The sequence below is a fragment of the Centropristis striata genome, chromosome 12 (genome assembly GCF_030273125.1).
Source record: "Centropristis striata isolate RG_2023a ecotype Rhode Island chromosome 12, C.striata_1.0, whole genome shotgun sequence".
NCBI classification, from domain to species: domain Eukaryota; kingdom Metazoa; phylum Chordata; class Actinopteri; order Perciformes; family Serranidae; genus Centropristis; species Centropristis striata.
The window spans coordinates 20,271,290-20,289,205 of NC_081528.1; the positions used below are offsets into that span (position 1 = coordinate 20,271,290).

At 38.2% G+C, this 17,916-nt stretch overlaps 1 protein-coding gene across 1 annotated transcript in view; it reads right to left on the minus strand.

Moving 5' to 3' along the window:
- Window positions 1–17,916, minus strand: part of nrg2b (neuregulin 2b) — a 71,414-nt gene that overhangs the window by 15,780 nt on the left and 37,718 nt on the right. Inside the window, exons 5-6 of the mRNA XM_059346396.1 lie at window positions 8,047–8,105; window positions 2,414–2,437 (exon numbers count right to left, since the gene is read on the minus strand). Of these exons, the coding sequence (XP_059202379.1) occupies window positions 2,414–2,437; window positions 8,047–8,105 (83 nt within the window). The remainder of the gene's footprint in view (window positions 1–2,413; window positions 2,438–8,046; window positions 8,106–17,916) is intronic.

Consider the following 17,916-nt stretch of genomic DNA (forward strand, 5'->3'; position numbering starts at 1 on the left):
GTGTGCCATGCTTGGTCTTTAATGTTATTATGCAGGTGGGACTAGGCCTGTCATGATAATTACTATATTGACTTATTGTTCGATATATAAAAATGGACACGATAGTTATTTTGTGGACTCAATATATTGTTGTTTACATGCGTGACTTTTTGTGCTTTTTTGTGTTGTGTTTAAAGTAATGCTACAAATGTTTGACAGGCAGTATGAATTGCCAAAAAAACCCTATATATTTCCCAAGCAGCCATTCCAGCTGTTTATATGTTATTTTAAAAACAAAATAATCCATAATGACTATCTCATTGCAATGTTTTGTTAACAGAGGCAGAGGTTTATTTAATTGTGTTTTATTTGTCTAGGATATTTTAATATTTATTTTCCACATTTCAATTGCAATGTTTAATATTCTTGAGACAGCAAAAATGAATTGCTGTGGAAAAGGATGTACTTATTATGCTCCAATGTTGTTATAAAACTAAAACAACATCGATAAAACAATACTATTGTTTATCGTGATAGTTTCTGGGGAAATATATCACCCTAAAAAATGTGTTGTCGTGACAGGCCTAGGTTTGACATTTCTGGATCGTATTTAAAATGTTTTATCAGATCATCCTGTTATTTTGTCTTGTATTAATTTGTATTGTATGACTCTCAGACGGTAGCCAGCTTTAATTGTTCAGGTTAAAGGGTCCTGCTAAAAGAGAAACATCTCTAACAGTCAACAACATTTGGAAACATATATAAGAAAGACAATTCACGTTTTCTTATTATGCTATTTAATTAGCCTTTAATTTTACAAATAATTAATTTGTATGTCCTACGTTTTACTATTTGTTCTCTAAAGATTCTCCCAACAACACTTCTGGGAGATTTGTATGAGGTTGACAAAGTGTGTGCTGGTGACGGGAGAGAGTTAGTGCTTTAATGTCAGTGAGAACGTCTCTAGGCAGAGTTGGAACACATTAAGCTCATTAAGTTCTAACAGGTTCGTGGTGACGTCGTGTGAATACTTCTCGGTTTATCTGGGTTATTTTCAGTTTTTCTGGGCCTGCTGTGGTGTAACACTCTGTGTCAGAAACGGAAAGCGCAACGACACAATGACAGAGGGAGCAACAAACAGAACAGAACATGAGGGGAGGAGAGGGGGAGTAAAAGGAGAAAAGGCTAAGTGGTGAGGAAGGAGGAGCAGGAGGAAACATGTAGACAGGGGAAAGGAGAGGAGGGGGGGCTGAAAGGGGAGCAGGGGCGTGTCCAGGAGAAAGGCCCGGGGAGAAACTAGTTCCCAGGAGCCACACACTGGCCTGACTTTGTCTCCTTATCACCTAAAACTGGATTATAGAGGCCCTTGAATTGTTAGTCACGGCTGAATTAAAGTCACTAAGGATCAATCATTGTTTTCCAATGTCATAACCCTTCTGCTACACAATCATTTGCTAGTTTTTTATCTTTCTTTTCACTAAAGGTTGTCTACTTTATACAGTGACACACGTGAGGAATCTATATCTGAAGACAATCTGTCTTTTCTTCAATTATTGTGTTTCTGAGATCAGCTTAAACAAGATCAGGTGAATCAAAAACTCTCCCTTTAACCTTATTCATCACCTTTCCCTGTCTCCCCTTCCTCAAAAATCTCAGGACACGCCACTGTAGAGGAAGGCAGGGGGTTAAGGGAGGAGGAGGGGGGGTTTCTAAATAAAGGGCCTCTGTAGGGATTGACAAGCCTACGAGAGCCTTGGCCCGGCATTGTGTGTGTGTCACAGGGTACTGATACAGAAAGGCAAAGGGAAATGGGAAGGCGATCTCGCTGGCACAGTGGAGCCAACAGCAATCGTGATTTAGGACAGGCGAGCTCTCCACTCTGACACTGAGTCAATCAAGGGCAGAATAATAAGGACAGACTATGTGGTCAGGCCTTTTGCTAGCTTTTGGCAACGCTTTGCAAAAATACTCGCAGCTTGCATGTTTTTATTCGACGGGCTGCTGAAACCAATATGCGCATTGCCAAAGCCCAGAGGACGAGCCAGATACTTGTATTTATCGATGATGTGAAACAGCCTCTGATTTTTTGGGCAAAGGAGGTAGCTTTTGCTCTAATATGGTGTCCAGGTTAACACAACTTTGACTTGTGACAGGCCTGGTGGATAATTCACCTCTGCTCTTTCTTTTATTAATGTATCCTTCCCAGTTAATTTGTGTCTGTCTCTAATGTGTGCTTCTGACAGTAAGAAGAGTGCATGCAGAGAGGGGAGGTTACATGTCTTAAAAGCAGGTTAGTGGGCAGGAGAAAAAGAGGGACAGGTTGAGGGAGACCCAGTTGTTCGTTTTAGAAAGAAGATGGTACAATAATGTGTGACTGTGAGAGGATCTTGGCAAACCCTTTAAGCACAGCAAAATGAATAATAATGTTCCATACCCGTAAATTCAATTCTGAGAAGCCCTGCCAGCGCAGAAAGTTGTCGTGGTAAAAGGAAAGAGACAGATAGGGTCAGCTGTAATGTCCACTTTGGAGCAGATATATTATTTTCATGTCCTGTATACGCTGAACCAGGATATAAGTTAATTAGTGCTGTCAATCATAGTGATTGACACGTGTACCGTCCAGTAACAGACAGACAACTCAGACAGCCTCAGCTCTGTGACCCCCAGAAATTATAGGAAAAAACAAAACAAAACAAAACAAAACAACCCAAAACGTAACCAAACAAAAATGAAAAACGAAGGGAGAAAATGAACCAAAGGCAGAAGGAAAGAGAAGCCAACAGGCAGGAAAAGACATGCAGAGACAGACGGACAAAGACAGCAAGACAAGAAGCCACATCACTTACTGCTATATTTACTAGACCTCATTTCTGGAGTAAACAACAGACAGAAATACAAAACAAAAAAAACAAAAAAAAACAAAAAAACAAAAGGTAAAAAGCAGTGAGTTACTCTCCAACATAAAAACACAGTACAGTCGATGAGGCTGGCACAGCAAATGGGGGTGGGTGCTGTAACTCGTTTGACTAATGGCAACTGTGTGCCTCTGTATTGATTACAGCATACCTCTTGTATAGCACTTTGTCCCACTACTGCTGCGTACAGCTATTATAACCTTTCATATGATTTACAGAGAAATCATCTCGGCATCCCCAATTTCCATGTCTTTGCATGCATTACTGGCTATAAAGAGAGATGCCCATACAATCTTCTGTCCACCCTGACCTGAGCTACCCTACATACTGACAGTGCTTTATGTCCGTAAGAAACAGCAGAAAGTGTTGCTTCGACTGACTGTAAGAGCGTCACAATGCAAAAATAAAAGCACACAGACAGATTTCAGCATGTAGACAACGGCTTGATGATGGGGTCAAAAAAAGCAGACATTACATATAGTGTGATATCTCATGGTGTAAAAACCTGGTGTTGGTTTAAATTAGACATTATTCAGTGAGGAAACTTCCACATCAGACAGACAGCAAAGCAAGACAACATGACATGGAGCAACAGTATTTAACCCCTGGAAACAAGGCTCATTTTTACCCCTCTGGTTTGATCTCTCTGTGATTGCTGGGAACAGTAACAGGAGCATGACGCAGCAGATAAACAGAGGAGAACTTTTTTCTTGTATGAAAGTAGCAAGGCCAAACACTTTATGTACTTGTCTCTGGTTACCATCTGATGGTACCAGTAACTATAATGTGTTTCAGTGTCACTGCCCATGCAATCACAGGAGAGTGACAAAACATGCCCTGTTTGCATCCCTGTGATTTAAAGGAAGAGTTAGACATTTTTGAAAGTCTGTGTATTTGCTTTCAGGCTGAGAGTAAGATCAGAAAATTGAATCCTATCTGGAAAGTTAATATTTTGTCTATTTTGTGTCACACAACAGACAGTACCCTCTCAGTGGAGCTGATTGCAGCTGTGACGGCATCTTTAACGCAACGCTCGCTGGCAGTGGCGGTTCTACACAGGGGCCTACAGGGGCCACTGCCCCTGTGAAGGAGCCCTTGGCCCCTGCTGTGGCCCGTGTCTAATTAAAACTATCAATTTATAAGAATGAACGAAGGAACAATTCTTACCTATTTTTTGCTCAAACAATATCTCATTGTACACAAAAAAAACCCAGAATATGTACATTGTATAAAAGTTTATTTGTGCAATAAAAACTAAATATTAGGGCTGCAGCTAACGATTATTTTAATTATCGATTAATCTGTCGATTATTTAAACGATTAATCGATTAGTTGTTTGGTCAATAAAATGTTGAAAAATATCAATCAGTGTTTCCAAACCACAAGATGACGTCCTCAAATCTCTTGTTTTGTCCACAAACCAAAGTGATATTGAGTTTATTGTCATAAAGGAACAAAGAAACCAGAAGTGTTGAAGCGTAAATCAGAGAATTTGGACTTATTGTCTTTAAAAAACTGCTCAAACCAATTATTCGATCATCAAAATAGTTGATGATTATTTGAATAATCGAATATTGTTCGATTAATCGATTAATTGTTTCAGCTCTAGTAAATATAAAAAAAGATCATTCTCACTGTTCTGCACTTTAAAAATAAAAAAATAATTGTGCACAAAAATGATAAAATGTCATTGTCGTACAAAAATAATTTTAATTGTTAATAAGTCTCATTGATTCAATCAATGTATACTAAATATACTTAAATTAAATTTTTAAATAAGCTAAAATAAAGTTTTTTTAATGCTTAAATATCATCTTTGCCGTTTTTTAATGGGCCCCTCTGATTAAACACTGGGCCCTCCTTGGCCCCCACAGGAACATTGGTGTAGAACCGCCACTGCTTGCTGGATCCTTTCATCGGCAAGGGAGTGTAGTTTGTCAGTTGTTTGGTATAGTTTGGCAGGCTGCAAAACTAAATCTGGGTCAAGTGAATAGAAAAAATATGTTTGCTATTGACAGTTTGGCTATTTAAAAATGGCGGGTTTGTGCAGGATGTGCACTAGTGATGATTCTCTCAGTGGGCTGCAGTGTTTTAATTCCACCTTCTGGTATCGGCTCAGAGGTGGTACTAAAAAAAATGTACCAGGCCGAGTCCTGCATTGGCTGGCTCAGACTTGAAGTGTTGGATAGTAAATATATTACAGTTAAACGATTGCATCAATCCTTTCCAGTCCTTTCCAAATACATAAATATAATTAATGGAACTGACGGCTTCTCTTATACAGCATTTTATTGAAAGCGTTGGCTGAGAAAAAAAATCAGAGGCGAAACATGGAGGGTAACAAACAAACTTGGGCTATTCATAAAAACTTCTAAAACAAACTTGTTCATCAAATTAATATTATTTTTGTTATTGCTTTGTGCAGCAGCTCTGTCTTCTGCAGCACCTGGATATGAGAGCTGCTTCAATCAGGCAGAAGTGCTGCTCAATACTACAAATAGCAAAAAAATATTCTTTTAAAATACAGTCCTGGAAAAAATTATTAGACCACCATTGTTTTCTTCAATTTCTTGTTCAATTTAATGCCTGGTACAACTAAAGGTGCATTTCTTTGGACACATATAATCATAAAAACAAAAACAGCTGATAAGAGTTTAATTTAAGAGCTGATATCTAGACCTTTTCCATAGTGTTCTTGATGATAACTGAAATCATTAACAAGAAAACCATGAAAATGTCTAGATATCAGCTGTTAAATTAAACACTTATGAGCTATTTTTGTTGTTATCATTATATTTATCCAAACAAATGTACCTTTAGTTGTACCAGGCATTAAAATGAACATAAATTGAAGAAAACAATGGTTTAATATTTTTTCCATGACTGTATATTATCTTAGTTTTTTTAAGTGATGCTTAATATTATAATAGGCTTGCACCTTGTGTCGACGGGTAAGCGGTTGCAGCTGTGATTTACCATGCAGAGGAGCTGTAGCATTAGCATTAGCTTAGCATAAATACTGGAAGCAGGGGGGCATCAGCACCACTGGTTTCCAAGTAACCTCAAGATATCGACAATAAAGGAAGTCACTGCTCCTGGCCAAGAAATAGTTTGGCACATAATTTCCTGTGAAACCGCAAGTTGTAGTTTTTACAGACTCACATAATACGACGTGAGAATCGATGAGCTTTAGAGGTGCTGGTTGCTGGATTTTGTTAAAGTTAGACAGGTCCAGGATACGTGTCTTCCCTGTTTCCTGTCTTTATGCTAAGCTAAGCTGTACTGACACGAGAGTGGTATCGATTCATCTAATCTCAACTCTCAGCGAGAAAGCAAACACGCACACAAAAATGTCAAACTATCCCTGTGATTAAATTACACTGTGATGAGAAGCAAAACATGTGACACCATTTTGAACATATTAGAAGTCAACCCTGGAACAATTCAAGCAGCATTTAGCCACATGCCATAATGAAAGATTTCATCAGATGATCCATGGATGCTTAGAGTGAAAACAACATTTATTCCTGCTGGTTTTATCTTAATCTCTTAGTTCAGAACAGATTCCACTGACATGATATCAAGTAACTGCGCTTATATGAAAATCAGTATCACAAAGGGACTGACCCTTAGATAGATAGAACCATGAGTGATGATTTCAAATCTCATTACATGAAGACTTAAAATGTTGAACATATTGATTCACTTGCCAAATTATTTGGATTTTGGACACACTATAGCTTGTAGCAATGACTGGCGGCTGTTCAAAACAATGTCAGAGGGACTTATACTGTTCTCCGTCTGAAGCCTTCGATTGTCAGTCGTTCTGCTACACAAAAAAGTAAGTAAGTAATGCAAGATTCTTCTCTTTGTTTAAAAGAGAGCTTACAGTGAAAAAGTTTAACCTTGTAATAATAGTTTCTATCCACATAGTTCAACCTTGCTTGTTTCATTTTTTTTTTACTGCTTAAAATCTAAACAGCACCGATGGACCATTTACAAAAAAAGTGACAAAGTGTTCCAATAAAAGCAAATAACTCCAACCTCCTGTATTTCTTATTGTGTTTATCCTCTGTCTCCTCTGTTTTTTTGTGTGCAGTTCTCTGGATCAAGCGACAACAGCAGTATTTTGTGTGCAATTTACTTTTTAAAAATACAATTTTTAGGGGTTGACACAGCGTCAAAATGCGGTGCTTAGTGTTGAGTTGTCAATTCTGGGGCTTTTTTAAACAGCTTTCTAGGTCACATATCCAGTATGGTATGAGCTCTAAGTAGTAGATGAACTAGTGTGACACATATTTTTTTGTGTAAATTATGAATAATATCTTGATTGTTTGTTTCTGGTGACCAGAGGAGCACCACGGAGGAACCAGGGGAGACAGGTAGAGGAAGGGGTGGACACAGAGGCATGCAAACACACTCACACACACACACACACACACACATATATTCTTGTACTTCTATCTTTGTGAGGACCCTCATTGGAATAGTGGATTTCCCGGCAATGTTAAAATAGATTTGAATTTTTCATTAGTTTTATTTTTAATTGGGTTGTGATTTTTTGTTTTTAAATTCAGTTAGTTTTGATATGTTTTTAGAGTGTGTTTGCTAGTTTTAGTGTAGTATTTATTTTTTTGAAATGCTTTAGTTTTAGTTTAGTGTTTATTAGTTTTAGTTTTTTGTAAATTAACAGTAAATTTTGCCTTTATTTCCTTTTGCCTTATCCATCTTCATTATGCATGAAAAAAGTTGACAAAGACAAAAACAAAGGACATTTTCACTATAATTTTAGTTAGTTTTGTAACCACCCACAGTTTCAGTTAATTATCATTATCATGTCACCATAATCCTAAAACAAAGTCTGAAATCTCAAAAAAGCCTTTAAAGAAGTGAGGACCGGCCGAAATGTCCTCACTTTGCAAAAATGTCCTCACTCTGTTGGTTAAAAACGTGTTGTGGTCCTCACTATGTAGGAAGTACAAGAACACACACACACACACACACACACACACACACACACATTTACTTATATGAAACACAAGAGCAGGTTTGCAAACACACACACACACAGATCGCTCCCTCCATCCAACCCCTCCGATGTAGCATGCAGCATCTCAGTGAGAAGGAGACAGACAAGAGCAAATGGACATACTGTAGAAATTGGCCATGACGGAGTTTTCACAGCGGTCCCCCGTATAGTCATTGGGACACCTGATGGAGGGAAAACAAGACACAGAGGGGGGAAGGGAGGTGGGGAGGGTTAAAGATACAGAGGGAAGAGAGAGGGTCAAACAGGAGGACAGAGAGGAGGAGGAGAAGTACACAGAGACAGATAGAAAGGAGGGGGAGAGAGAGAGGAAGGGAGGGAGGGAGACATAAGAGAGCAGAGAGAGATGAGGGATTAGAAACAGCACAATCCACCAACTACAGAGAGAGAGAGAGATGACCTGCATACCGTGACATCACCGCCATCAATATGACATCACTGCTACAGTTAAGACATCATCACAGTCATGGGGGTCATGTGATGGTGGTGCAGGAAGTAGGAGGGATCAAACGTACAGCCGTTAACCTCCCACCCCTCTCACACATAAAAACAGATACACGCAAGCACACAGACACACACTCACAAATGCCTTATTATGGACTCTCGTTCTCTGCATCCGTTTCTTAAACCCGACCAAAATCACCATGAAACAGAAAAACAAAGGAAGACTTTTAGACACAGAAGAAGATATGTCTGTAAACTCTGTAAGGACAAGATGTTTTGTTGCACATAAATGAGCGGCTATTTCTCCACATCATTCACAATTTTCCTTAAAACATGCATATTTTTAACCCCAGATTAACTAAACAATCTGAGTTGAGTGAATGACCATTACAGTGACAACATCATTTTCATTGGCTAACATGTCAGCCAGGATATATTAAGCAAGGCCTGATCTCCACCAACTCATGAGAAAAATATCTGCCCCTTCAGCTGCTAAATGCTCCACTTTCTTCTTCTCTAACCTCGTCTGAAAACATCGGCCTGCTTCTGTTGGAAATAAGGCTGATGAGAGCTGTGAGAGTGAATGAAGTTTTGGGCCACGAATCCCAAACATTAAGCTTAAATCTATAATATGTAACATTTCTGCCTTGAAATGTCTAAAAAAAAAAGCCTAGACATGTGTTATATATTTTGTTTAGTTAATGTTCAAACCAAGAGAAATCTGTAATTTCGGTGCATTTCATTTGGTCACCTGTCAATGCCATCATACAACTTTTAAAACCCTCAATTTGCTCAAATTTCCAGGAAAATACTAGAAGATACATCAGAGAGTAATTATAAATCTGAAAATGTCAAAGAATTATGCTCAGTCACACTAATACAGAGTTTTGTATACCACACAGCATATCTTTTCAATTTATGCCACTGACTACCCATACAGCTGCTACATTAGCAGCTATTTCATTAGAATGAAATGACAAAACGAGAATAAACCTCAATAAACATGACTAAAATACAACTTTGATGACTTGCCATGCGACTTTTGTGCATTTAAAGAAAAAATAAGATTCTGTAGAACTGAGGAAAACTGTAGTCAGGCAATCATTTTCTGTGGGGTCGTCACTACATGCAGCAACAACAGTGTAAAGTTTGCACGTTCAAAAAACTTCAACAAACTGAAGGCAAATATCGGACAAAACCTGCACACTGTACTGATAGCTGCCAGCAGTTTCCATTTGACAGAGATCTTCATCAGACACATAACCATCACAAAGCAGAAGAGTCATAAAAACATTCATCACTCAGGTGTTTGTGATATGCAGGATTCGGAGTAGATCTACTCTCAGACTGGACCAGTCAGAGCAGAGCTGGAAAACATGATCTGATTCTCCCATATAGGGGACAAAGTATTACCTTTCACATTACAAACAGTCATTTGATTCTCTGTAACTATAAAAAATATTGATCTGTGCTGCCTTGATGCAGCTTTAACCCATAAGAACCCACGGTGACATGGGTGTAACAAACACTTGAGTGACTTCTACAAAATGTGACTGTGACTGGAAACAGAAATCTAAAAAAAGTAGCTAATTTCAAAAAGCTTATTTTTTGTTACGATTTTTTTGTTTAAACCCATTTAACAATTCTAATCCGTTAATAGGCTGTCCTTTATTGCATTTGACCCTATTAGGGTTTGTTGTTTATTTTTATTATTGATTTATTATTATTTTGTTACTTTAAAATAAATCTGAAAAATAATTTGTTGTTAAACAGCACTATTAATGTCACAATTTTAGAAAAAGACAAATTTGTGTATCTGTAAGCAGAAAAGGTGTCAAGTTTTTTTTATATTAAAATAAGAAATATCATAAAAATAAATTCCATAAACACCCAATGTGACATGTATATTACATCACAGATCTTTAACATTTAGGTGTAGAATTTAAAAAAAAAACATCAGAAATATGTGCTTTGTGGTCCACTTGGACTGTGGTATACCCCCCCATAATTTTCCTTCAAGGATAAATAGGTCTGGGTTCTTATGGGTTAAATCACTTGATATGAATAATGTGAATGATCATATTAACATACAAAATGGAGCAAAATGTGGATGGCATAAGGAATATGTAAACAAACATACTGTATCACTGGCCTTCAGTATATTCCCTGCTAAATGCTTATTACGTCATCAGTACAATGAAGTAGGGTTTTCAAAAGTATTGATACTCAAAAAAGTATCGAGACTAAAACGTTGTATCCGGATACGATACTCATTTTCAAAAGTATCGAGTATCTGAAGCTTGTTATCATGGTTGCAGTTTCTTTTTGCACAACTGTTTTTTATTAAAAATATTTAACCTGTGGTTCTGTTAATTTTTCATGTTGCATTTTTCTTGTTAATAAAAACATTTCTGTTAAATTTTGGGGTCTTTGTTTTTATCCTGGTGGTATCGAAAATGGTATCGAGTATCAAATATTTTCCTGAGTATCGGTATCGAGTTGAAAATTTTAGTATCGTGACAACACTACAATGCAGTGTAGAGTTATATCTGTGGTTGCCTTGTAGAAGTCACTGTATTTTGAGGGCAAGGTTTAATGAAGCTGAAACTTTGGTTACAGACACCCAGCAGGAAATCAAAGCAGTGTGCTCTGTTAAATCATGGACATGCAGTGGTTTAGGAGAGTGCAGCTGCAAGAGAAAAAACAACACCGGTAACACATTACAACCTCATGGTGATGAAAAAAAAAAAAAAAAAGCATCTCCAAATGAACCCTGCGACCTAAGCTAAGCTAACTAAGGACTTGTCAAAGTGACGTTCCGACAAATGCAAAAATGGTGGTGAAAATTTAACTGGTTTTCACAAGAATAGAAGTATAAGAGTGACACATGCACGTATGCATGCACAGAGAGAGAGCGAGAGAAGAGAGAGAGAGAGAGAGAGAGAGAGAGAGAGAGAGAGAGAGAGAGAGAGAGAGAGAGAGCCCTCCACAGTGTGTGAGCATGAAAATGGCTGGAATAGGTTTTGGTATTTCTTGGGCATAAATAACAGCAACAGTTTACATGCAGCTGCAGAATGTGGTGTTTTGTTTCTGGATGGGTGGCGAGCTGTCAGCGATACCACGGGCTGAATATGATTCATATTCAGGCAACAGCCATCAAACTCACAACACTGAAACTAACAAGTCGGCTCCTCACTGCTTCACAGTCACTAGAAAATTGATACATATACAGAGTCCAAAATATTGTTATTCTTGGTACTTTTGATGCTCAGTATTGACACTGCCGTTGTCTTCCTATTAATTCTTATCATTTTTTACGAAAAAGGATCTTATTTCAATTGATGTCCTTGAGAAAATAAAACATCTCTTTGAAAGAGAGAGTGCTTCAGATTCTGAAATGTCTTGAATTATGTGTAATAATGAGTGTCATGGCTTTCACCCAGCCAGGCATAATTGATTTAATCTCTTTATTGCTTTAAGTGATAGTAGATCAGCTTTTACTGCAGTCGAATGAAAAATAGGCATGTTATAGACAATCTGATCCAACTGCAGTGCACATTATACTGTAGATGAATCACAGCAGTTGATGAACCACACTGTTATGATATCATGGGTGTGGCCCCATTACAGTCATTATAGGATAACAGAAGCTCTCTGGCTGTAATAGCCATATTGTATTTATTGCAGTGATTTAATATCAGGTCAACAAATTTATCCAGTTTAAAAGGCAAGGACCTCGGTCTACCCCCGTGCATATACTGTCCGTATAACTGACTGGGGATCCTTTTCCCCTCTTTCTCACCACTAAAGAGACAACTTGCATTTTGAATCAATTACAGCAAAAACCCTCGGAAGAGCCCACTCAGCAATTTCCCATAGAGTTATAAATAGAGCAGAGAGAGAGAGAGAGGTGGGAGACACTCGGAGCAGAGGCAGCCCTATGCCGGCAGAGCTTTTACTGTATATAATTTCTTTTCTCCTTCGCCCCTTCTCTCTCATTCTCTGCCTCTCATTTCCCCTCTTCTCTATACCCTTTCTTTATCTTTCCATGCTTGCCTTCCCCCTTTCCCCCCGACTGTACTGTTCTTACAGCCCTGAGAACGAGCACAGAGGGGAAGAAAAGCCAGCGCACCTTTTGTTCCAAAGGAAAGGCAAAGCCTGTGATTCATTTTGTTATATTCATCATACAAAGGCTCATCAAATTTAAGAGGGAAAAAAACACAGACAGCCATGGACATTATGTTCTAGCATCAATAATAGCCTGAACTCATGGCATTTGTAGATTAGATTCAATTCAATTAACTTTATTGATTCAAATGGGGAATTTGGCATTTTCAACCTATAGCATGGGCTAATGTTTACAGGTTTAGGAACAAAGTTCGGAGCTATCTGCAACTCTACACGGAGAGCTAAGGAACATTTAAACACACCAAGCTTTCACTGCCATCAGCTCGCCAGCGGGCATGTTTGTATGTACTGATCTCCACTTTAACCTCCACACTTTTTTAGCCAGGGTGCCTTTCTGTATGTGCTGTCCTCCACTTTAACCTACAGACTCCATTTTGCAGTACAGCATTATTTTCCCCTTCGGGGAAGAGGAGATTATACGTCTCCATGGTTGGCACAAAAGAGCTTGCAAATACCACCTCAAATTTCAGGGATATTAAATATTTTTGCTGCCTGCCAGTGCCATGCAGTGCACTGCCACTGATTTGCAGCTGTTGTGCAGAACCGTGAGTGTCATCGTGTGAGTGTGTGTGTGTGTGTGAGAGAGTGGGGGTCTACATATCTCTGAAGCGAACAAGCCGAGCAGACAGTCTACAGACAGCAGTCTTATTTACATCCTGTTATCCACTGGCCCAAACCGACAGGCCAACAAAGGATGACAAAGCTGAGAAGCTACAGTAACTCTCCGGAAACTGCTTGCTGCTACCTTGCTAGCCTGCAGTAGCGTCTTGAAATATGCAGTGTGTTTGCATGTAGCAAAATCATGCACAAAAATGTTGTACAATCCTGCCCATTTTGTACTCCTAAACTGCTATATACGCAACTCGTGATGTCTATATGCACCCTCGAACAAAGTTTTCTGCTTGTCAGCACCATGAAAAAAATCCTGATTTATCCTTCAGCAATGACCGGAAGGTATATCAGATGAGAGATAGAGAGAAAGGCAGAGGGGAGAGAGAGAAGAGGGAAAGCAAGATATATATATATATATATATATATATATATATATATATATATATATATATATATATATATATATATTGAGAGAGAAAGAGAGAGAGAGAGAGAGAGAGAGAGAGAGAGAGAGAGAAAGCGAGAGAGAGAGAGAGAAATGGAAATGAAGAAACAAAGAGTGTAGATCTGGAGCAGCCACTAAAGGATCTAAGGATGGATTTCTAGCAGATACATCCAATTGTCAGGAAGCATAACAACAAAGCTCTTGGTCATACAGGACTATACATGCCATCTGTTATCCACGCCACCAGGGGAAGTGTTTGTTACACATGTACAAAGTGACCCTGTATGTATGGCAAGTTTGAACTGAAATATCACAACCTACAGTTTAGAAAATATGCATTCCACAAGGTGGAAAACAAAGACTTTTTTCTTAGCTTTGGTCGCAAACACAGTTTGTATCACAGCGAGCAATAATGGGTTTTTGAGAGTGATACAGACACTGATTCTAGAGGGAAACAAATTATCTTTTGCAAATATATATTATGGGCCATTCTGGTGAATTTTGCACCAATATGATTTTGAAAACCCTTTTTTTATTTTTTACAATGTTTAACATTATTATTCATTATACATACAATGTGTGCATTGTTAACCAATTCTAGAAATTAACACTGAGAAAAAAAATAGTAAATAAAAATTAAATTGACAGCTAAATAAATAATTACTGTATGTTCAGTATCAGTCAATTGCTGAGTACATAAAAAATAAAAAGCTAAATCACCACAAGCATCACTTTCTGCATTATATATATTGTAAAAATTAAAAAAAAAGAAGTCATATTGTAAAACACATAAGCTAGTACCAACAGATACTGATAAGTCTGTGATGGGCAAATATCTGAGCTTAGAGCTGCTTGCATGCTGTGCCATTAATGTGTAGCAAAGAAGAGCAGTGTTAGCAGATAACTGCTAATATGATACCAGTTTCACCTCTACTACTCTACTGTAAGATGTAACAAACTCTAGCCTCTACATTATAGCCGGGGTTACACCATGTTGCTAACATACACATTGTTTTATTAGATTTGCTGTAATGGTAAGCAGCAAATAGCAGTAATAAGTTGATATAACACTGCAGTGATTCATCTAATATCCAGTTCATGGAAATTTTTGAACTTGCTGTTCTAAACACCTACAAGTCTGGTAGCTCTTTCCTGGGAAAAATCCTCCCACTCACAGGAAGTGATGCATTGCATATTCACAGTTTATTTGAAATAAACAGAAGAAGAAGGACTAGATACTAGAGCAGTACTGGTCTGCTTTAGTACAGAAATAGCTGTGGCATTACTATTACATTTCAGATCCAGCTTGCCATGAATTTGACCATCAGTTTGTCAAGCAGCTTGACCTGATTGAGCTACATATATATTACTCGCATTGTCTCAAGATAGAAGACAAGCACCTGTTAAACATGTTCACAGTTTTAAAAAATCCGACAAAAATAACACAGGCTGCTCTCTATCTACTTGATGTGTTCACGTGTGTGTGTGTGTGTGTGTGTGTGTGTGTGCGTGCGCGCTCTTGTAATCCAAAATGTGAGTGTCAGCTGCCAAACAACATAGCAATTACAGGATTTCTTGTCACAAAGTAGAAGCTGAAAAACAAACAACAAGAAAGTGGAAATTGCTGGGATGAAGTGTCAGTTACTCAGTAAAAAAAAGCTTCCTACCAAAAAGTAGATAGCTAGATAATTATGACATTTTGACTTTGATATGTTGTGATAGTTGCGAGAATGTTGACGAAGAAGGAACTTTAAAATCACAGTGCTGTAGTCAAGTGCTCCGCAGTACCAGAGGGATACTTCAAAACAGATGGACAAAGCATTAAATATGCAAGTATCATATTTACTTTCTGATTGTGCCTTCATAAAAGAAGATGAAGCTGTGCCACTGTTGCAGTCATTTTTCAGTAAACATTCAGTCAGATGGTTGAGGATTCAGTTTCACACAGTCTCACCTTGACAAGGACTTATTTAGTTGACATCGCGTCGATCCCCTGCACACTGTCAACTTTACAACTGTTTTTTCATCAAAAGTTGATAATCCAGGAGAGAATTGGTTACACCATTACTTTTAACTGTCTATAATCAAATTATGGACAAGATTTTCCTTCCATCTATGAAATGTTTTGCTGATATTGGCACCTTTATTGTCAGACTACTGATATTGGAATAGCAACTTTTTCTTATTTTTCAAAAAAATTGGCAATGTGAGAGAGAGAGACAGAGGGGAAGAGATGCAGGAAAGGGCTCCAAGTCAGATTCGAACCCAGGCCGACTGCTTGTGAGGACAAGGCCTCTATGGTACGCCTCTACTAGGTGTGCCACCGGGACGCCCTTCCTGCAAGATTTTCCACAACTGAATCAGGATTTTGCCATCTGGAAAGCAGTGGTGTAATGTAACTAAGTACATTTACTCAAGTACTGTACTTAAATGCAATTAGTATAGTAGTATTTCCATTTTATGTAACCTTATACTTCTACTTCACTACATTTTTAGGTGAATATTGTACTTTTTACTCCACTACATTTAGCTAACAGCTTTATTTACTTTTCAGGTCGAGATTAATATGAAAAACACAATAAAATTTAGACAAAAATTATACATTTTTTTAAATCAAACCTCATAACAGTATATATCGTTAAAAGAAGCCCTACCTTTTGTAAAATTAAAACACTGCTTATATAAATACATCACAACAAATATATAATATATTTAGTCTATATATCTGAGTGGGTCCATTCTACATAAAGAGTACTTTTACTTTTGATACTTTAAGTACATTTTGATGCTGATACTTTTGTACTTTTACTTCAGTAAGTTTTGAATGCAGGACTTTTACTTGTATTGGAGTGATTTCACAGTGTGGTATTAGTACTTTTACTGAAGTAAGAGATCTGAATACTTCTTCCATCACTGCTGGAGGGACACATCTGCTTGGCCAAAGTCTCCCCTTGTCTTCTCTCAGACCACTTGAATTATAATACCCTGAAAGGTTAATAATTACTTTAACAACAGTCTACCCCAGCTTAAAAGTAAAATCAATATTTGCAGTTAGCTGTGAGAATTTAGCAATACTGTAATTATTGCTAGTAACTAGCATGGCTGCTAACAGTGGCAAATGACAGATGGTAGTGAGTCAAAATGAATGATTTCATCGAATGTAGGTGAACTGAAACTTAATTGTGCATCACTGACAGTGGAATAATGACAATTCAGGACAGTCTAAATCACTCTGTATTTCTCAGGTATGAAGTCTCTCTCTGTGGCTCTGTCCTCTTTGCTTTTCTAGGTGCCCTCAGCTTTCGTGGTTACATGCCAACAGAATGACCGACGACAGAGCCAGCAGCTAATACTCTACGTCAGCGGGATGTCCTTTTTAACTTTTCATGCCTGTGAAGTTCCTCTGAGCAACACTGTGCTCTGATGAAACTTTTTTATTTTGCGGCAGGGTCAGCAAAAGTAGAATATACTGCCATGCTACACAAGTTACCTGCTTGCTAACCTAGCATAGACAAAGGAGACAAATGTCTGCAGTACTGTCTGATAGACGAACATAACAATATATCTAAATACATATATATTATTGACTATAACATGAAGACATTTGCACACTGAAATCACCCTGTACATATGCAGGCATCAGGTTGATGCTAACAGTTTCTATTAGGTATGTTCCCCCAGGTAATATGTTTCTGTTTTTCCCAAAAAGGGTCCTATGTTCCCCTGTAGCAATACATACCGGGGGCCATAGGACCCTTTTCCAGAAAAAGGGTCCTATGCCAGAAAAAGGGTCCAATGTTCCCCTGTAGCAATACATACCGGGGGCCATAGGACTCTTTTCCAGAAAAAGGGTCCTATGTTCCCCACAATCTATCAATCTTTACGGTAGACTCTCAGCATGGCCAGCAGGCCGACCGTCGCATGGCCCACCTTGGCTCAAGCAGCCCAAAACTTAAATTTGCACAGCAGCTACTTTCTGGTTGCTTTGTAGTTCATTTTTGGGCTTTTTACATAGGGTTAGGGTTAGGGTTAGGCCTATTTGCCATGGAATTTGGCAGTAATGGTGGAAAAAGTAACAGACCGGGGAATATAGGACCCTTTTTGGGAAAAGCGGGGAAAAAGGACCAGGGGAACATAGACACGCTCCCATTAGGTTCTACTAGCTTATGGCTAACAAGTGGCCCCACAGCATCAGGTTTGCTGTAATCTAAAATAGATTGGGCTGAATATTTTTTATTCCTGTCTGAACACATAAATTAGTCAAGAAATTTACAGTTGTTTGTTTT